Source organism: Pantherophis guttatus, chromosome 8, assembly GCF_059756535.1.
Source record: "Pantherophis guttatus breed Tessera chromosome 8, ASM5975653v1, whole genome shotgun sequence".
Taxonomy (NCBI): Eukaryota; Metazoa; Chordata; class Lepidosauria; order Squamata; family Colubridae; genus Pantherophis; species Pantherophis guttatus.
The window spans coordinates 2705527-2727500 of NC_142070.1; the positions used below are offsets into that span (position 1 = coordinate 2705527).

Below are 21974 nucleotides of genomic sequence, written 5' to 3' on the forward strand. Positions count from 1 at the left end.
TGGCTTTTTTGGCAGCTGCTGCACACAGCTGGCTCCTATTTAAGTAGTTGTCCACTAGGACTCCAAGATCCCTCTCACAGTTACTACTATTGAGCATGGTACCACCTATACTGTACATACTGGCTGATGATGGACACGTTTTCCTTCTGGTTTAAGTATGTCGGAAGCAAAGTGTGTGCTTACAATTTTAATATTTTTCTCTCTCTCGCTCTCTCTCTTCTTAAATTCAGGCCCCGCCACCTGATCACGGAGAGGTAGCCATGACCGTGGGTGGCAACAAGGAACTCGTTCTGGTCCTGGAAAGAAACCAGTAAGTGCGCTTGTGAAGTCTTGTGTGCTGGTCCTCTCGAAAACAGTGAACCCCCCACTGCAGTGGGGAGTGGCGTGCTCATTAAAAAGAGTGGCTCACCCTGCAAATTGAGAATGGTTGTTTTACACGAAGCAAAACTCTGGAAACCATGAATTCCCCTTTCTTGGCATTTTTGTTTCCTTGGCATATTCACTGCAAGCCTGCCTTGGCAAACTTAGGGACTAGAAACTTGCTGGTAGTAAGGGTAATTCATTAGTTGCCGGGTGTCTGTCTGTCTGTCTGTCTGTCTGTCTGTCTGTCTGTCTGTCTGTCTGTCTGTCTGTCTGTCTGTCTATCTATCTATCTATCTATCTATCTATCTATCTATCTATTCATCTATCCGTCTGTCTGTCTGTCTGTCTATTTATCTTTATCCGTCTGTCTGTCTGTCTGTCTATCTATTTATCTATCTCCATATATCTGTCTGTCTATCTGTCTGTCTGTCTGTCTGTATCTGTCTGTCTGTCTATCTATCTATCTATCTATCTATCTCTACCTACCTACCTACCTGCCTGCCTGCCTGCCTGCCTGCCTGCCTGCCTGCCTGCCTGCATGCTACCTTTATTATTTTTGCAAATTGCTCAAGGCGGTGAACATATCCAACAGACCTTCCTCCTCCTATTTTCCTCACAACAACAATCTTTTAAGGTAGGTTGGGCTGGCCCAAAGTCACCCAGCTGGCTTTCATGCCTAAGGTGGGACGAGATTTCTCTCTTTCCTGCTTTCTAGTCTGATGCCTAAACAATTAGACCATGGACCAAAGTTCAAAAGCATCAGTACTTTTCTTCTTCTATCCATCTGCTAGAAGTGAGGAGGAGGAGGAAGAGGAAGAGTGTGGGGCTCCTTGGTACCCTCTGAGTTTGTTGGTTTCTTGCAGACGTTTCATGGCCCAAGTAAGTAACATCATCAGTGCTAGGAGTGGGGATTGTCAGGAGAAGGAGGAGGAGGAGGAGGAGGAGGAGGAGGAGGAGGAGGAGGAGGAGGAGGAGGAGGAGGAGTGTGGGGTTCCTTGGTGCTCTCTGAGCCTGGTTGTTTCTTGCAGATGTTTCATGGCCCAAGTAAGTAACATCATCAGTGCTAGGAGGAGTGGGGATTGGGAGGAGGAGGAGGAGGAGGAGGAGGAGGAGGAGGAGGAGGAGGAGGAGGAGGAGGAGGAGGAGGAGGAGGAGGAGGAAGAGTGTGGGGCTCCTTGGTGCTCTCTGAGCTTGCTTGTTTTCTTGCAGACATTCAGGCGTTTCATGACCCAACTAGGTAACATCATCAGTGCTAGAAGGGTGTTTTCTTTTTTTTTTATTTTGCAGAGTGGGGAAGGGGAGGAGGATATGAGTTTAATATAAACTATTCATATAATTAATATAATAGTTCATATTAAACTGTTTCAGTAATACATCATTGAACAATTAAAAAATCGGTTTAATGTTAAACCTCTCCATTGTTTATTGCTGAACTACACCAGTTCAGTTTTTAATTTTTTATTTTTTTATTGACTTACATTAGCAATCCCATTTTTAAAATTTGAATTTATCATCCAATGCCGGGCCCAGGGTTGCAGCCGTTGAAGAGGTTGGCTGCAGCTGGTTTTGGAGGTTCTTTCATAGCCGAGGGCAGCCAAAGCCGCCTTTTCCTCCTGTTTACAGCCCGGATTCTTGGAAAGAATCAGACAAACCTTTTGTTCTACTTTTTTCCCTTAAAAAGGAAAAAAAAGAAGAAGAAGCGATGTCTTGTTTTGACAAAGGCAGAATGTGGGTCATTCGCTCTCTCTCTCCCTAGATAGGAAAGTGGGGGGGGGGAGGGCAGGGCACTTGGGGGCACCTTTCCGAGAAGGCTGCGGTTTGCAAGCGAGCAAAGAAAATTGGTTTAAGCTTGCAATAACATCTGGGCAGACCAAATATAAATAGATGTCTGCAAATTGCAATAGGATGAACCCTCTCCGTCGACCGACTCCGGTTTAACCCCCAAACCAGCTCCAAATCCGGCCATGGATTCAGTGAACTCTGCCCAGTCCCCAGACACCCCTAAAAATCAACCGGTTAGCCCCATCTTTCATGCATGGTCCTCCAAGAAAAAGAGTTGGAGGGAAAGAGAGGCTGGAGAGAGAGAGAGAGAGAGAGAGAGAGAGAGAGAGAGAGAGAGAGAGAGAGAGAGAGAGAGAGAGAGAAGGCTGGCTGGGGGATTCTGGGAATTGAAATCCGCCCATCTTAAAATAGGTAAAGGTTGGGAAACACAGGCTGGAAAATTATTTTTTTCCCCCATGGTTGATTCAGAAGGGAGGGAAGGAAAGCACCAACGATACCCATCTCTCTCTCTCTTTCTCTTTTGTTCTCTTTCTCTCTTTCTGTCTCTTTTACTTTCTTCCTCTCTCTCGTTCTCCTTCCTCTTTCTCTGTTTCTGTCTGTCTTTGTCTCTCTCTCTCTCTGTTTGTCTCTCTCTCGTTCTCCCTTTTCCCCCCTTTCTCTTTCTCTCTTTTTCTCTCACTCTCACTCTATTTCTCTTTTTCTTTCTTTCTGTCTCTCTTTTTCCTTTCTCTTCCTCTTTCTCTCTTACCCCCTCTTTCTGTCTTTCTTTCTCTCTCTCTCTTTCTCTGTCTATTTTTCTCTCACACTCTTTTTCTCACTCTTTCTTTCTATCTCTCTCTTCTTTCTCTTTCACTCTTCCCCTCTTTCTGTCCTTCTTTCTTTCCCTCTCACTTTCTTTCTCTCTCTCTGTCTCTTTGTCTATCTCTTTCTCTCACACTCTTTCTCCCTCTTTCTTTTTCTTTCTCTTTCTATCTCTCTTTCCCTCTCTTTTTCTCTTTCTTTTTCTCTCATTTTCTTTCTCTCTCTCTGTCTCTTTGTCTATCTCTTTCTCTCACACTCTTTCTCTCTCTTTCTTTTTCTTTCTTTCTGTCTATCTCTTTCCCTCTCTTTCTTTCTTTCTTTCTTTTTCTTTCTTTCCTTCCTTCCTTCCTTCCTTCCTTCCTTCCTTTCTTTCTCTCTCTCACTCTCTCTCTCTCTCCCCCCTCTTTCTATCTGTCTTTCTCTCTCTCTCTCTCTCTTTCTCTCTCTGTCAGTCTCTTTGTCTGTCTCTTTCTCCTACGCTCTTTCTCTCTCTTTCTTTTTCTTTCTTTCTGTCTATCTCTCTTTCCCTCTCTTTCTTCTTTCTTTCTTTCTTTCTTTCTTTCTTTCTTTCTTTCTTTCTTTCTTTCTTTCTTTCTTTCTTTCTTTTTCTTTCCTTCCTTCCTTCCTTCCTTCCTTCCTTCCTTCCTTCCTTCCTTCCTTCCTTTCTCTCTCTCACTCTCTCTCTCTCCCCCCCCTCTTTCTATCTGTCTTTCTCTCTCTCTCTCTTTCTCTCTCTGTCAGTCTCTTTGTCTGTCTCTCTCTCTTCTCTCTCTCTCTTTCTGTCCCTCTTTCTCTCTCCCTCCCTCCTTCTCTGCTTTTGATTAATATTCTTGTCTGCTGCTCGGATTTTTATTGTCCAGCCCAGCATCAGGAAGCGATTTGTCAGCGGCTGAGCTGCCTCGGATGCCTGTCCCAGCGTAGCTGTTGAGAGACACCAGGCAGATGGGAGAGGAAGGCTCAAATGTGATTCAGCGTGAGATCACTAGGGGGGTGGGGGTAGATGGGGGGGGCTATTGCTGCTGCTGCTGTCTGGGAAGAGACCTCCCTGGAGAACAGCGGTGGGGGGGGGCTGTTCCTTTCCAGAATGCCGAGCAAAATGGGATCCGGAGTTGTTTGCAGCCAAAGTGATCTCTCTGGCATAGTGCCAGAAAACAATTAAATCGGTGATTCACAAATATTTTCCTGCACTGCAGGTGCTTCTTCGACTTACAGCGCCCGAAAGTTACAACGGCCCTGAAAAAAAGGGACTTAGGACCGTTCTCCCTATTTAACGACCATTGCAGCATCCCCAGGGTCACGTCAGATGTTTGGCAAGTGGTTCCTATTTGTGACGGTCGCAGTGAAGGTCGGGGTCACGACCTTCTGACAAGCAAAGTCCATGGGGAAGCCAGATTCACTTAAGAACCATTTTATTAACAACTGCAGTGATTCACTTAGGTGTGGCAAGAAAGCACCCCACAATCCGCTTCTTCCTCTCTGCAACCCCCACTCCCTTCCAGCACTGATGATGTTCTCTAGCTGGGTCATGAAACGTCTGCAAAAAAACAACCAAACTCGGAGAGCCCCAAGGACCCCAGAGTTGTCATCCTCCTCCTCTTCTTCCTCTTCCTCCTCCTGCTTCTCCTCTTTCTCTTCTTCCTCCTCTTCTTCCTCCTCCTCTTCTCCTCCTCTTCCTGCTCCTCTTCTCCTCCTGCTCCTCTTCCTCCTCCTGCTCCTCTTCCTCCTCCTGCTCCTCTTCCTCCTCCTGCTCCTCTTCTTCCTCTTCCTCCTCCTGCTCCTCTTCTTCCTCTTCCTCTTTCTCCTCTTCCTCCTCCTGCTCCTCTTCCTCCTCCTGCTCCTCTTCTTCCTCTTCCTCTTTCTCCTCTTCCTCCTCCTGCTCCTGCTACTCCTCTTCCTCTTCCTCCTGCTTCTCCTCTTTCTCTTCTTCCTCCTCTTCTTCTTCCTCCACCTCCTCCTCTTCTTCCTCTTCCTCCTCCTCCTCTTCTCCTCCTGCTCCTGCTACTCCTCTTCCTCTTCCTCCTGCTTCTCCTCTTTCTCTTCTTCCTCCTCTTCTTCCTCCTCCTCCTCCTCTTCTTCCTCTTCCTCCTCCTCCTCTTCTCCTCCTGCTCCTGCTACTCCCTCTTCCTCCTGCTTCTCTTTCTCTTCTTCCTCCTCTTCTTCCTCTTCCTCCTCCTCTTCTCCTCCTGCGCCTCTTCTTCCTCTTCCTCCTCCTCCTCTTCTTTCTCCTCTTCCTTCTCCTCCTGCTTCTCCTCTTTCTCTTCTTCCTCCTCCTCTGCAAACCCCACTTCCTTCTAGTACTGATGATGTTCCCCAGTTGGGTCATGAAACGTCTGCAAGAAAACCACCAAACTCAGGGAGCCCCAAGGGCCCCCAGGGTACTACATATGTTCCCAGCAGGAACTTCTATCCGTACACAATAATTCCCGCATCGCCGAATGAGCCCCGTTAGAAGCATCCTGCAGCGGAGCTGCGTTCGGGGCAGGACGCCCTAACCCCACCCCACCCCGGTTGCTAAAGGGGGGAAGCCGGACGGCAGGGGCTTGTTATACGAACTGCTCCAGACCCCGAGAGAGTCACGGCGCTTAAGGAGCCGAGGAAGGAGACTTAAGACCTCGTCTCCTTCCCCAACTTCCTCTCTCGTTCGTGTCTGGAGACCCAGCCGCGAGTTCATAAAACAAGGACCGGCGAGGAGCAGGATGGGTGTGTGATTCATGCCCAATGCACGCCTCGCTTTCCCAGCCGCTGAGAAAAAGGCTCCTTTTTGTCGGCTTCTCTGGTACGCAAACCGCTCTGGTGCGTGTCTTGTGATAACAACAAACAGTCCGTGCTACTCCATTTAAGGCAGCCCCTCCGGCTCTCTTGGCCGGCCGAGTTGGCTGCGTTGGGTTCCTTGCGTTGTCCCTTCGGAGAGACAATCCTGGCTTCTTGCATTCCTGCGGGAGGAGAAGACCAGACGTGCAGGGTCCCTCCCCCCCCACTCCCCCCAGTTGCCTTGCTTCGGTTCTCCTTCATCCATTGGGGGCTTCGGGGGAAGGGGAATTGGATGCTCCTCCGAGGGAGATGCAACCTGGGACTGAGCAGAAATCTCCTGACGGTGAAGACAATTGACCCGTGGAACAGCCTGCCACCAGAAGTTGTGGGTGCTCCATCACTGGAGGTTTTCAAAAAGAGATTGGAGAGCCATTTGTCTGAAATGGGAGAGGGTCTCCTGCTTGAGTAGGGGGGTGGACCAGAAGACCTCCAAGGTCCCTTCCAGTAGATAGGTAGGTAGGCAGGCAGGCAGGCAGGCAGACAGATGATAAGATAGATGGATAGATGGATAGATGGATGGATGGATGGATGGATGGATGGATGGATGGATGGATAGATAGATAGATAGATAGATAGATAGATAGATAGATGATAGGCAGGCAGGGAGACAGACAGACAGATGATAAGATAGATAGATAGATGGATGGATAGATAGATAGATAGATAGATAGATAGATAGATAGATAGATGGATAGATGGATGGATGGATGGATGGATGGATGGATGGATGGATGGATGGATGGATGGATAGATGGATGGATGGATGGATGGATGGATGGATGGATGGATGGATGGATGGATAGATAGATAGATAGATAGATGATAGGCAGGCAGGGAGACAGACAGACAGATGATAAGATAGATAGATAGATGGATGGATAGATAGATAGATAGATAGATAGATAGATAGATAGATAGATGATAGATAGGCAGGCAGGGAGACAGACAGACAGATGATAAGATAGATGGATAGATGGATGGATGGATGGATAGATAGAAGATAGGTAGGTAGGTAGATGATAGAAGATAGATAGATAAATAGAAGATAGATAGATATAGATGGATCGATGGATCGATTGCTCCATTAATAGATAAATGAATCAGAATCATAGTGCTATCTCTATCTATCTATCTATCTATCTATCATCTCTATTTTATTTTATTTTATTTATCAGCCAAATCCACCTCACAGGATTGTTGTTGTCGGCAAAATAGGAGGAGGAAGGTGTGTTGGATATGCTCACTGCCTTAGATAGTTTGTAAGAATAATAAAAGTGGGATAAAAAAGAAATCAAATAACTCTATTATCTCTCTCTCTTCTTTCTCTCTCTCTCTCTCTCTCTCTCTCTCATTCTCTCTCTCATCCATCCATCCTTCAAATACTGAAAGACTGCTATCATGTTCCCCCCAGTCCTTTCCAATTCTAGACAAGAATTGGAACTAAAGTACACCTTCCTAGTTTAATTCCAGCAACCAACCTTCATATCTTTCATCCTCCAGACCCCTCATCATCCTGGTTTCTCTTCTCTGAACTTTTTCTAGAGTCTCCGCATCTTTTTTATAGTGTGGGGACCAAAACTGGATGCAGGACTCTTAAGTGTGGCCTTACTAAGGCTTTATAGAGTGGTATTAGTTACCTCCCTTGGATCTTGATTCTATCCCTCTCTTAATGCAGTTTAGGATTGCATTGGCTTTTTTTGCACACGGCTGGCTCATCGTTAAACGATTGTCCATTCCCTTCCTTATTCTCTGCAGGCTGCTGTCTCCAGGTTACTCAGAGGTACATTACGCCGAAAATGGGCAGCCGGTGATCGTCTCACCCGACCACACGGTGAGTAGAACGAGTTTTGTGAAGCTGCAGATAAGATTTGAGATCAAGCGCAACCTGCCTAAGTTAACCATGGTGTTAGGGGGGGAAAATGATTTACAGGTAGTTCTCAAGTTACAACCATTCATTTAGTCACAACTATTTATTTTTATTTTTTATTTTATTTATTTTTATATGCCGCCCTTCTCCGGAGACTCAGGGCGGCTTACAATGCGTTAAGCAATAGCCTTCATACTTTTGTATATACCTGTTTAGTAGGGCTTTTGCCCCCCCCCAAAGCGGTGTTCTTTTTTATACAAAGTCAGCTTATTGCCCCCACAATCCGGGTCCTCATTTTACCTACCTCGGAAGGACGGAAGGCTGAGTCAACCTTGAGCCTGGTGAGATTTGAACTCGCAGTAATTGCAGGCAGCTGGATGTTAAATGCTGCCTTAGTAGGAGGCATTAGCCTCCTACGCCACTCAGGCTCCTTTAGTGACCAAAGTTACAAGGGCACTGAAAAAAGTGACTTATGTGACCGTTTTTCACACTTATGACCGTCGCAAGCGTCTCCGTGGTCATGAGATCAAAATTCGGACAGCTGGATGACGGATTCGTATTTATGACGGTCGCGTTTTTCCAGGGGCACGGAATCCCCTTTGGCCACTTTCTGACAAGCAAAGTCGAGGGGGAAACTGGGTTCACTTAACGACAGCCGTGTCACTAACTCAACAACTGCAGTGATTCACTTAACGAATGTTGCAAGAATAGTTGTAAAATAGGACAAAGCTCACTTAACAAATGTCTCGCTTAGCGACAGAAATGATGGGCTCGCTTGCGGTCGTAAGAACGAGGACTACCCATAGTCCTCGACTTGCAACTGTTCATTTAGTGACCAAAGTTACAACGGCATTGAAAAAAGGCGCACGGCCATTTTTCACACTTATGACCATTGCAGCGTCCCCAGGGTCACGAGACCAAAATTCGGATGGTTGGCAATGGACTCGTATTTATGATGGTCGCATTGGCCCGGGGTCACGTGATCCCCTTTGGCGACCTCCTGACAGGCAACTTCCACGGGGAAGCCAGATTCACTTAACAACGGTGTTACCAATGTAAGAATTGCAGTGATTCGCTTAACAACGGCAGCCAGAATGGTTGTAAAACGGGGCAAAACTTACTTAACAAGTGTCTTGCTTAGCAATGGTAATTATGAGCTCAGTTGTGGTCGTAAGTCGAGGGCTATCTCTGTTTGCAAGAATACAGCACACCACAGAGATGGACTTCACATACGCTAGGAACAGGTTCGCCCAGCACCGGAAATGTGAGTGTGCATGCACGCTACTTTCATGCATGTGCACGCCATCCGTGCACGCGTGTGGTGTCACAGAACATGGCAATTCGCTTGCGCGCGCCGTCCACACATACGTGCGATATCAAACAACATGGCAATTCGCTCGCGTGCGCCATCCGTGCATGGGTGCGGTGTCAAAAACACAGCGATATAGGACAGGATTGCGCCGCGCAGATCGCTACTACCGGTTCGCCCCGAACTGGCTGAATCCCACCTCTGGCACACCACCATTTTAACGAACCTCTAAATTGCTTTCTAAACTCTCACCCCCGTACTTCCACCTGTCAATGAACAGCTCCGAATCCTGGCTTCTAAACTACGGGGACTTCATTCGAATTTGCTGTCGTAAGAGCAATTCCACTGCAGAGGTGGAAAATGTAAGCTTCCTGGGGCCGTGCGTGGATGGAAACCGGTTTTTGTTGAGCGTGCCCGACACGGCTGGCTAACTGCTCTTTTAGTCAAAGGGGAAGAAATTATCCGGCTGATGTTAAAAAAAAATCTGCTTTTGACTTTGTTTGTTCTTGTGATCCTGCGGAGCCATAATTCCTTCTGCCTGCATAAATGTCTTCTTTGTTTTAAACAATCAGATGGCAGCCTGGGTTAATTAGCTGTTCTGGGAAAATCTTTATTTTCGTAGGTGGGTGAGGCTAGAGGGGAAAGGCAACGATTTTCATGGAACTTTCTGTCATTTGTTTTGGGTTTTGCGGTGGTCGGTTTGGCGTTTCGCTTGAATAAGGAAGCGGAAAATCGACCCTCGTCCCACCTTCTCCTCTGGCCAAATTGTAAATTTATCTCTCATTTTTCTCTCCCTGACTTAACCAAGGTGCTTTTTTTTTTTTTCCCAAGAGGCACTTTCTTTGTTCTTCCTTGAAGACGTTTCACTTCTCGTCCAAGAAGCTTCTTCAGTTCTGGGTGAATGGTGGAGAATGGAAGGATTTATATTCCTTGCAGTCATCTGGTCGTTAGTACTCTCTCTGAGAGTCATTGAGGCCACTTGGAGGTTTTATCTGTGTCCCCAGGATCACCTGAATAATGCAAATGGGTGTAGAACCTTCTTTGAACTATTGAAAGGACTGTGTTGTAGGCCGGAGATAGGTGGTGGTGTATCTCTCCCCACCTCTGTTGAGAGAGGGCTGTTCAATTTTGACACAGATGGCCTCTTTGACCCCCTCTTTCAAACCAGCAGTCCAAAATATGGACTTTGCTGTCTTCAAAAGAGCGTCAAATGCAGATGGACTCTGAATCTTGTCCTGCTGGGTTCGTTCTCCTATGTTGTGCCATGCGTTTGTGAAGTGGCTGTTTTGTTTCTCCAATGTACAGATCTGCACACGTCTCGCTCCATTGTACTGCATATACCACGTTGCCCAGTTTGTGACTGGGTGTTTTTTATCCTTGGGGTGGACAAGCTTCTGCCTTAGCGGGTTTCAAGTGTGTATTTATGTTGTGTGGGTTGAAAATCCTCCTGAGTTTTTCAGATACTCCTGCAACGTGTGGAATGACATCATTGCTTTGTTTATTGTTCTCTTCTTTGTGGTGGAGATGCTCCTGCTGGGACTTTGTTTGGATTTGATGATGGCCCAGTTGGGATAGCCACAAGGATTGTGTTTACAACACAGTCCTTTCAGCAATTCCAAGAAGCTTCCACACCCATTTGCACTACTCGGGGCACAGATAAATCTCCAAACGGCCTCAGTGACTCTCAGAGAGAGTACTAATGACCAGAGGACTGCAAGGAATATAAATCCTCCCGTCCTCCACCATTCAGTCAGAACTGAAGAAGCTTCTGGGATGAGAAGCGAGACGTCTTCAAAAGAAAAAAACCAAGTCCAGTTGCCTCCTGAAAAAGGGACAACCATGACTTGGATGACCAAGAATCTCCAGAGACACGTACTTAACAAGATGCTTTCACCGAAGTTTGGGTGAAGAGCAGAGTTTTAAAATTCATTTCTTGTGACCTGTTAGTCGGGGAATCAGTGGACGAGCCAAACAAATGCAGCAAAGATTATTTAGTTGTCGGAAAAGAGTTGTTTTAGATCAGTGTTTCTCAACCTTGGTAGCTTGAAGATGGGTGGACTTCAACTCCCAGAATCCCCCAGCCAGCAGCGCTGGTTGAGGTTGAGAAACACTGTGTTAACCTCTGCTCTTGTGGGTATTTTATTTCTGGCCAGGAAGTGCAGTGATCTTTTAGCTTTTGGATTGTCTCTTTTGAATGGTGTGTAAATGTGGTCCATCTCTATGTGCCCGTTGATGGCCGTTTTGTCTGAGTGCTGCTGGCTGGGGGATTCTAGGAGTTGAAGTCCACCCATCTTCAAGCTTCCAAGGTTGAGAAACACTGTTTTAGATGCTGCATTAACTAAAATTGGGATTAGTTCAACTAATAAACCATCAGCTGGGATGAAATTAGCTTGGTTATTAATTTTAATTAGGTTTGAGATGCTGTACAAATCCTGAATGATTCTACAGGCAAAATTCACAATAATCTCACCCAGGGGACAATATTGCTCATGTAGGTAGTCTTTGACTTGCAACGGAGCATTTAGCGACCATTCAAAGGTACGATGATGCTGAAAAAGGGGACTTATGACCGTTGTCCACACCTACGACTGTTGCATCCAGTTTCAGCAGGTTTTGACCAGTTCTGGAGAACTGGTAGTGGAAATGCTTACCGCATTGTAAGCTGCCCTGAGTCTCCGGAGAAGGGCGGCATATAAATCAAATTTTAAAAATAAAAATTTTGAGTAGTTCGGAGAACCGGTAGTAAAAATTCAAACTGGCCCTGCCCGCATCTATTCTCTGCCTCCCGAGTCCCAGCTGATCGGAAGGAAATGGGGATTTTCCAGTATCCTTCTCCTGCCACGCCCACCAAGCCACGCCCACAGAACCAGTAGTAAAAAATTTGCACCATCCCCAAAATCACGTGATTGAAATTCAGACGCTTAGCGACCGGCTCGTATTTATGACGGTTGCAGGGATCCCCTTCAGCGACCTTCTGATGGGCAAAGTCAACCGGGGGAGGGGGGAGAAAGCCAGATTCGCTTAATGACCGGCTTTGCAACTTAACCGCTGCAGTGATTCGCTTAACAGCGGTGGCAGGAAAGGTCATAAAATGGGGCAAAACTTCCCTTCACCGTGGTCTCACTTAGCCACAGTGTCAGCACTTCAAACTACATTCGTTCCAGTGCTGACATGAGGAGGAGAAGAGGGGGCAGCTGGCAAGAAGACGCTTGAGTTTTCACCTACTTATTTTCCCTGAAGATAATATCCCCTAGGAGATGGGTTGGGAGGGGGGACATTCCTGGGAGCTGAAGTAGTAGATATGGGGAGAGTGATTTGGAAGATGGCCAATGAGACGCAGAGAATTGGGGAACGGAAAGCGAAGGTTTGGGGTCAGGAAGTCAGTGTTGGCTTCGACATAATCGGGGACAGATTGTCGTGCTGAATAAATGAAAGATTTCATCAAAGATTATCTGTTTGGAAATGCAATTTATTTGAGACGACATCGAAACCTGACAGATAGAATATTTTGGGCTGAATTGTGGCTGTAAGTCTTACCTGCATTTTTCATGTTGTTGTGGCCTCTCTTTGCAGGAACTCTGTTATTTTCACGGCTACGTCCGAGGACACGTGGATTCCTGGGTGGTGCTCAGTACCTGCTCCGGCTTCAGGTAAGAAGAGAATACGGAAGAAAAGAGGGACCTCAGAGGTCTTCTAGTCCAGCTTAGGCAGGGGACCCTGTACATTTCGCACAAATGGCTGTCCGGTATCTTCTTGAAAACCTCCAGTGATGGAGCAACCTACAACCTCTGGAGGGAAGTCGTTCCGTGGATTAATTGTGCCGAAGAGGCAAGAGACTTGCTTTCCCTTGCACAAAAGCGTGAGGTTTGTTTGGTTATCCGCTAGTTCATTTGTACGATAGGCCCCGGATCCTTCCTTAGAAGGCCTGTTGAAGATTCGGTGCAGTGAATATATTGTTTGGAATGGAATGGAATGGAATGGAACAGGAACAGGAACAGGAACAGGAACAGGAACGGAATAGGAACAGAACAGACACACAGAACAGAACAGACACAGGAATAGAACAGAATATAATAGAAATAGATAGATGAGGGATGGGATGGGATGGAGCAGAGTAAAACAGAACAGAACAGAACAGAACAGAACAAAACCGGAACAGAACAGAACAGAACAACAGAACAGAATAGAAACAGGAATAGAACAGAGTATAATAGAAATAGATAGATGAGGGATGGGATGGGATGGGATGGAGCAGAGTAAAACAGAACAGAAGAGAATAGAACAGAACAAAACAAAACAAAACCGGAACAGAACAGAACAACAGAACAGAATAGAAACAGGAATAGAACAGAGTATAATAGAAATAGATAGATGAGGGATGGGATGGGATGGGATGGAGTAGAGTAAAACAGAACAGAAGAGAACAGAACAGAACAGAACAAAACAAAACCGGAACAGAACAGAACAACAGAACAGAATAGAAACAGGAATAGAACAGAGTATAATAGAAATAGATAGATGAGGGATGGGATGGAATGGGATGGAGTAGAGTAAAACAGAACAGAAGAGAACAGAACAGAACAACAGAACAGAATAGAAACAGGAATAGAAACAAGAATAGATAGATGATGGATGGATGGAATGGAATGGAATGGAATGGAATGGAATGGAGTAAATAGAGTAGAACGGAATAGAACAGAAGAGAATAATCTTTGAATTCTAAAATCTCAGATGACGATCTTCTGGTGGCCTCCTATCCAATCTCTCTCTTTCTCTTTCTCTTTCTCTTTCTCTCTCTCTCTCTCTCTCTCTCTCTCTCTCTCTCTCTCTCTCTCCTCCTTTCTTCCCCAGTAATTCTTTCTGTGGTGCCCAGAATATCTTCGCTGGTCTTTCATTTGGGGCTGTGCATTCTCAGCCCGCCCCCCCTCCCCCACCGCCCCTCTCCCCCCACCCCCACCCCCACCCCAACTTTCTTCTGAGCATCCCATTCCCAGGACTCCTGCAACTGTGGATGGCTTTGAACTGTATCGATGCTTTTCCCAGACCCTGGCGGGGGAGGGGAGGGGAGGGGGGCTTGGCTGTCCCTGCATGAGGACCTTCCCCCTTTGAATCCCCCCCACCCACCCTCAGCAAGGAAGAGGGCTTCCGCAGGACCCAAAATAGCCCTGCCAGCCTCTCTCTTCTCTCTCCGGCTGAGCCAGGAATGCCGGCCAGTGAAGTCATCCTCCAGCTATGCAGCCCCACACGCGGACCCCCCAACCCCTCCCTCTCTCTCTCTCACGGCCAGTCCTCATTCCCAACTCCTGATGTCAGCCGGAAGCCTTGCCCCCCCCCCCAACCGCCGTCCCTTGTGGACAGGACCACGGGAGAGCCACGGAAATCTCTCTGCTTTCCAGGCTCGACGGGACCCGAATTTAAGTCTCTGCTGCCTAGCCAGACTTTCCTCCTTTTCGTTACTCGGAGGTTGCAAATGCTTAAGCCAGGCTCCTCCGAGCTGGTCCGTGTCCTTCCTTAAGGCCAGGGTTTTGTATTGTGTTTGGATAAGGACACAGTCCCATTCCCAGGCGGGCCTGTTCTTAATTTGCAAGGGAGGGAGACACTGCAGGGAGGATGCCGGAGCCCTTAGAGCAACTCCAAGGAGCTAAAACGGCATTTCTCAGCCTCAACAACTGAGCTGGCTGGGGAAATTCTGGGAATTGAGGTCCACCCACCTTAAAGGGCCCAAGGTTGAGAAATGCTCCATAGGAAAATACAGGTAGTCCTTGACTTATGACTAAAATTGAGCCCAACGTTTCTGTTGCTAAGTGAGATGTTTGTCTGGAGGAGGAGGAGGAGGAGGAGGAGGAGGAGGAGGAGGAGGAGGAGGAAGAGGAGGAGGAGGAGGAGGAGGAGGAGGAGGAGGAGGAGGAGGAAAAAGACTGAGAGGTCCTTGATGTTCTCTGAGCTTGGTTATTTTCTTACAGACATTTCATGGCCCAACTAGGTAACATTATCAGTCGTAGAAGGGAGAGCAGTTCGGTTTCTGTTTATATACTTGTGGCTTCTCCTGTCAGTATGGGTGGGAGTGTGTTCATAGTGGTTCCTGAATTAGGTTGCCATTTACTACTGTATTAGCTTGTTTGTCTGAGTTGGTAGTTCCTTGATTGAGGTATTGCTTTCTGCTTGATTGTTTCTCGGGTGTTAATCCCTGCTTATCTGGGCGTTGATAGCTGGCGAGGAGTTGTTTGGGTCTTTTGGTTTCCTTTTTAGTCTTTTGATTGTCTTTTTGGAATGGTGTGTAATTGTTGCTTATCTGTATGGTCTCTTTGGAATGGTGTGTAAATGTTCCTTATCTGTATGGCCTCTTTGGAATGGTGGGTAAATGTTGTTTACCTGTATGGTCTCTTTGGAATGGTGTGTAAATGTTCCTTATCTGTATGGTCTCTTTGGAATGGTGTGTAAATGTTGTTTATCTGTATGGTCTCTTTGGAATGGTGTGTAAATGTTGTTTACCTGTATGGTCTCTTTGGAATGGTGTGTAAATGTTGCTTATCTGTATGGCCTCTTTGGAATGGTGTGTAAATGTTGCTTATCTGTATGGTCTCTTTGGAATGGTGTGTAAATGTTGCTTATCTGTATGGTCTCTTTGGAATGGTGTGTAAATGTTGCTTATCTGTATGGTCTCTTTGGAATGGTGTGTAAATGTTGTTTATCTGTATGGTCTCTTTGGAATGGTGTGTAAATGTTCCTTATCTGTATGGCCTCTTTGGAATGGTGGGTAAATGTTGTTTACCTGTATGGTCTCTTTGGAATGGTGTGTAAATGTTGCTTATCTGTATGGCCTCTTTGGAATGGTGTGTAAATGTTGCTTATCTGTATGATCTCTTTGGAATGGTGTGTAAATGTTGTTTATCTGTATGGTCTCTTTGGAATGGTGTGTAAATGTTGCTTATCTGTATGGTCTCTTTGGAATGATGTGTAAATGTTGTTTATCTGTATGGTCTCTTTGGAATGGTGTGTAAATGTTGCTTATCTGTATGGTCTCTTTGGAATGATGTGTAAATGTTGTTTATCTGTATGGTCTCTTTGGAATGGTGTGTAAATGTTGCTTATCTGTATGGCCTCTTTGGAATGGTGTGTAAATGTTGCTTATCTGTATGGCCTCTTTGGAATGGTGTGTAAATGTTGCTTATCTGTATGGTCTCTTTGGAATGGTGTGTAAATGTTGCTTATCTGTACGGTTTCTTTGAAATGGTGTGTAAATGTTGCTTATCTGTACGGTTTCTTTGGAATGGTGTGTAAATGTTGCTTATCTGTATGGCCTCTTTGGAATGGTGTGTAAATGTTGCTTATCTGTATGGTCTCTTTGGAATGGTGTGTAAATATTGCTTATCTGTATGGTCTCTTTGGAATGGTGTATAAATGTTGTATGGTCTCTTTGGAATGGTGTGTAAATATTGCTTATCTGTATGGTCTCTTTGGAATGGTGTATAAATGTTGTTTACCTGTATGGCCTCTTTGGAATGGTGTGTAAATGTTGTTTATCTGTATGGTCTCTTTGGAATGGTGTGTAAATGTTCCTTATCTGTATGGCCTCTTTGGAATGGTGGGTAAATGTTGTTTACCTGTATGGTCTCTTTGGAATGGTGTGTAAATGTTGCTTATCTGTATGGCCTCTTTGGAATGGTGTGTAAATGTTGCTTATCTGTATGATCTCTTTGGAATGGTGTGTAAATGTTGTTTATCTGTATGGTCTCTTTGGAATGGTGTGTAAATGTTGCTTATCTGTATGGTCTCTTTGGAATGATGTGTAAATGTTGTTTATCTGTATGGTCTCTTTGGAATGGTGTGTAAATGTTGCTTATCTGTATGGCCTCTTTGGAATGGTGTGTAAATGTTGCTTATCTGTATGGCCTCTTTGGAATGGTGTGTAAATGTTGCTTATCTGTATGGGCTCTTTGGAATGGTGTGTAAATGTTGCTTATCTGTACGGTTTCTTTGAAATGGTGTGTAAATGTTGCTTATCTGTACGGTTTCTTTGGAATGGTGTGTAAATGTTGCTTATCTGTATGGCCTCTTTGGAATGGTGTGTAAATATTGCTTATCTGTATGGTCTCTTTGGAATGGTGTATAAATGTTGTTTACCTGTATGGTCTCTTTGGAATGGTGTATAAATGTTGCTTATCTGTACGGTCTCTTTGGAATGGTGTGTAAATGTTGCTTATCTGTACGGTTTCTTTGGAATGGTGTGTAAATGTTGCTTATCTGTATGGCCTCTTTGGAATGGTGTGTAAATATTGCTTATCTGTATGGTCTCTTTGGAATGGTGTATAAATGTTGTTTACCTGTATGGTCTCTTTGGAATGGTGTGTAAATGTTGCTTATCTGTATGGTCTCTTTGGAATGGTGTGTAAATGTTGCTTATCTGTATGGTCTCTTTGGAATGGTGGGTAAATGTTGTTTATCTGTATGGTCTCTTTGGAATGGTGTGTAAATGTTGCTTATCTGTACGGTTTCTTTGAAATGGTGTGTAAATGTTGCTTATCTGTACGGTTTCTTTGGAATGGTGTGTAAATGTTGCTTATCTGTATGGCCTCTTTGGAATGGTGTGTAAATGTTGCTTATCTGTATGGTCTCTTTGGAATGGTGTGTAAATATTGCTTATCTGTATGGTCTCTTTGGAATGGTGTATAAATGTTGTTTACCTGTATGGTCTCTTTGGAATGGTGTGTAAATGTTGCTTATCTGTATGGTCTCTTTGGAATGGTGTGTAAATGTTGCTTATCTGTATGGTCTCTTTGGAATGGTGGGTAAATGTTGTTTATCTGTATGGTCTCTTTGGAATGATGTGTAAATGTTGTTTATCTGTATGGTCTCTTTGGAATGGTGTGTAAATGTTGCTTATCTGTATGGCCTCTTTGGAATGGTGTGTAAATGTTGCTTATCTGTATGGTCTCTTTGGAATGGTGTGTAAATGTTGCTTATCTGTATGGTCTCTTTGGAATGGTGTGTAAATGTTGCTTATCTGTATGGTCTCTTTGGAATGGTGTGTAAATGTTGTTTATCTGTATGGTCTCTTTGGAATGGTGTGTAAATGTTGTTTATCTGTATGGTCTCTTTGGAATGGTGTGTAAATGTTGTTTATCTGTATGGTCTCTTTGGAATGGTGTGTAAATGTTGCTTATCTGTATGGCCTCTTTGGAATGGTGTGTAAATGTTGCTTATCTGTATGGTCTCTTTGGAATGGTGTGTAAATGTTGTTTATCTGTATGGTTTCTTTGGAATGGTGTGTAAATGTTTATCTGTATGGTCTCTTTGGAATGGTGTGTAAAAGTTGCTTATCTGTATGGTCTCTTTGGAATGGTGTGTAAATGTTGCTTATCTGTATGGTCTCTTTGGAATGGTGTGTAAATGTTGTTTATCTGTATGGTCTCTTTGGAATGGTGTGTAAATGTTGTTTATCTCTATGTGCCTGTTGATAGCCAGTTTGTCCAGTGCCAGGCTTCTACGAATTTTCTAGCATTTGTAGGGGACTTCGCCTGGCCTAGTGAAATGAAAGAGTTTTCATCCTGTGTTCTGCCTGCCAGTCGGTGTTCATGGATGCGATTAAAACGGTTTCTGTTTGAGTTCCAGAGTCTGGCTTTGAAATCCAAGGCGGTCCTGTCTGCAGCACGAAACACGTTTAGCATGGTTAGGAGGACTATTTTTAATTTGGGACCGTTGCGGTTTGAACTCAGGATGAAGAATTTCAAGCCTAAGTGGTTTTGCATTTGAGTCATCGAAAATAGAAAATTTGCTGCCAATTACATGCCAGCTTTGGGTGAGGTAAAGCTAATTTGAGAAATGACTATTTTCTATTTTTTTCCAACGTGGCTATTTTCTGGATTTGGGGTGAAAGTGAGGTGAAAGTTGGGCCCCAGATAAATCTTGGGAGGAGCTGGGTTTATTTCGCTTGCAGAAAAGAGACTGTGGAAGGGGAAATGAGAGCTGCGTTCGAATACAGGTAGTCCTCGACTTACGACCACGATGGAGTCCAAAATTTCTGTTGTTAAGTGAGACATGGGTTAAATGAGTTTTGCCCCATCCTACGACCTTTCTGGCCACAGTTGTGAAGTGAATCACTACAGTTGTTAAGTCAGTCACTGTTGTGACCCAGGCTCACTTAGCCATTACAAGACACAATTGGTCCCAAACAAAACTGTTTTATTATAACAATTGCTGTAAGTCGAGGGCTACCTGTGCACCTAGTCTGCGGGCTTTGTTTCTGCTTAGTAAGGGCGACGTTTTCAGTAACGCCTCAGAGCATGGGCAGAGCGCAGCTGCCGTCTCTGCCGAGATCACTGGAGATTTTTGAGAAGAGATTGGACCGTCATTTGTTTGGAATGATATAGGATCTCCTGCTTGATGAAGGGGTGGGACTAGAAGACCTCCAGGGTCCCTTCCAGCTCTCTCCTCTCCTCCTCTCCTCTCCTCTCCTCTCCTCTCCTCTCCTCTCCTCTCCCCTCCTCTTCTCCTCTCCTCCTCTCCTCCTCTCTCCCCTCCTCTCCTCCTCTCCTCTCCTCCTCTCCTCTCTGCTCTCCTCTCCTCCTCTCCTCCTCTCTCCCCTCCTCCTCTCCTCCTCTCTCCCCTCCTTCTCTCCTCTCCTCTCCTCTCCCCTCCTCCTCTCCTCCTCTCCTCCTCTCCTCTTCTCCTCTTCTCCTCTCCTCTCCTCTCCTCTCCTCTCCTCTCCTCTCCTCCTCCTCTCTCCCCTCCCCTCTCCTCCCTCCTCTCCTCTCCTAATTCTATCCTATCCTATCCTAATTTTTTTTTTCATTCTCCAACCAGCGGGCTGATTGTCCTGGATCGCAACAGCAGTTACTACCTGAAACCTCCAGCCAACACCACCACATCGGGAGCTCACACCCTGTTTCGGGCGAAGGACTTGTTGGTCAAAGGGGGCTCTTGCCGACAAGGGGACCTGCTACCCAACAGCCTGGCCGACCTCACTGGAATCTTCCAGCCATTGAAGCGAGTAGGAAGATCCTGTGTTCAAATCCTGCCCGGGCTAGGTTGGAGGAGATGCAGGCCAATCTCACAGCTAGACAGATGGTAGAAGTTGCAGATGGAGAAGTTCTGCTCCTCGAGTTACGACCGGAATTGAGCCCCAGATTCATGTGGCGAAGGGAGACACCGATTCAGTGAGGTTTGCTCCATTTTACGACCGTTCTTGCCACCGTCGTTCTGTGAATCGCTGCAGTTTATAAGTTAGGAACCACGGTCGTTAAGCGAATCCGGCTTCCCCCTTGACTTTGCTTGACGGAAGGTCGCCAGAGGGGAATCACATGACACACACCCCCGCCACCGTCATAAATACGAATTGGTGGCCGAGCGTCCAAATTTTGACCACGGGGAAGCTGCGTTCCCCGGTTCGTAAGAGTGAAAAACGGTCGTAAGTCACTTTTTCCCCCAAAAAAGGGCCATCGGAACGGTCACTGAATGAACATAAGTCGTAAGTCGAGGACTCCGTTGGGTGGAGTTTGTTAAGGATATTCTTGGCTCATAACCGATGTTATGGGTTATTGAGCAGAGTACCCCTTGAGTATGCACATGAAAGCGGCTGAGAGTGAATAACCACAGTTAATATATTGACACACTGAGCTGTGGTAGTATTTACTTTTTAGAAAAAAGTAAAGCAAAGTCCAAAAACAATCTAAGTCATACACAGATAAGGCGATAGTTAAAATATCAATTCAGGGATATTCCAAGTACAAAGTCTTCTTACCAGTTGTTGTCATTACACAATAAAAACAGTTCTTCTTGAGTTTCAAACAGGAACAAGTTCAGTATTAAAACATTCCATAAATAGTAGAAAAGCAACAGGTAGCAATGATCGAACAGTGATCATGCAGAGAGATCCGGTAGAGAGTAACAGCAAATAAGCGGATAAAATGGGGTAGTGCCCACAAGCCATGATTCAGGCTTTCCCTGAAGTACATTGGCTACAGAGCTTAGCCAATCAGGATACAGGATGATGCAATACAGTCTTAAAGCAATATAATACCTTTTGACAAACATGTATTGATAGTTTATATATTGCCTGACCAACTAGTTAGGCAATAGCCATTTCCTAACAGAGTTAGAAGAGAGACAGGAAAGAAGGCGGAGAAATGAAAGACAAGATGGCTAGTAATATCATCATATCATATCGTCACCGCTACCGGCTCGGCCAAACCGGGAGGAACCCACCACTGGTTCGGATGCTTGACAGCCGACTCGCGGCTGGTCGGGGTGTCTCTGGAGCCCTTTCGCGACCTTCTGACGAGCCAGGTCAAGGGGGGGGGAACCAGATTCACTTAACAACCAGGTTACTGATTTAACAACGGCAGCGATTCACTCAACGAAAGGGGTGAGGAAGGTCGTAAAGCAAGGCAGAGCCCGCTGAACAAATCTCTCACTTAACAACATCCATCTGGGGCTCCCCTGCGGCCGTACGTTGAGGATTGCCCGTCCGTCCGTCCGTTTGGGTTTCTCCCAAAGTCGAGAAAGAACTTGCATCCCTCAACGTGAAGTTGAATGTCCATATTTGGTCCTGGCAGTGAGTTTTTGGGGAAGGGCCGGGATGAAGACCAGTTTTGGGGTCTCCCTGCTGCCCTCTTGGTTCCCCTGATGACCCAAAACCATTTTGTCTTGCAGAAAAGAAGGGATTCTTGGAGAGCCTTGAAGTATATGGAGCTCTTCATCGTGGCAGATTACTCCATGGTGAGCATTCTTTCTCTTCCAGCTGGAAGGGACACGCGTGTCTTGAACCCAGGGCCAACTTCTGAACTTCCCAGTTAGTCACACCAGCAGAGGCCTCATCGGCCATCTTCAAGCCTGAGTGGGACCATCAGAGAGAGAGAGAGACAAAGAGGATATAGCAGCGAATAACAGAATAACAGTGTCGGAGATCTTGGAGATCTTCTAGTCCAGGAGTCAGCAACCTCCGGCTCTGGAGCCGCATGTGGCTCTTTCACCCCTCTGCTGGGGCTCCCGGTTGCTCAAAATATGCGTCACAACCGCCAATGTGCGATATCTGTTGGCACG

General features: G+C 45.7%; 1 protein-coding gene across 2 annotated transcripts in view; it reads left to right on the forward strand.

Annotated features, from left to right (window-relative positions):
- ADAM33 (ADAM metallopeptidase domain 33) overlaps window positions 1-21974 on the forward strand; it is an 85984-nt gene that overhangs the window by 28279 nt on the left and 35731 nt on the right. For both annotated transcript variants that reach the window (XM_060687204.2, XM_060687205.2), the window contains exons 3-7: window positions 231-310; window positions 7513-7588; window positions 12507-12583; window positions 19737-19923; window positions 21585-21650. In XM_060687204.2, coding sequence (XP_060543187.2) covers window positions 231-310; window positions 7513-7588; window positions 12507-12583; window positions 19737-19923; window positions 21585-21650 — 486 coding nt within the window. The remainder of the gene's footprint in view (window positions 1-230; window positions 311-7512; window positions 7589-12506; window positions 12584-19736; window positions 19924-21584; window positions 21651-21974) is intronic.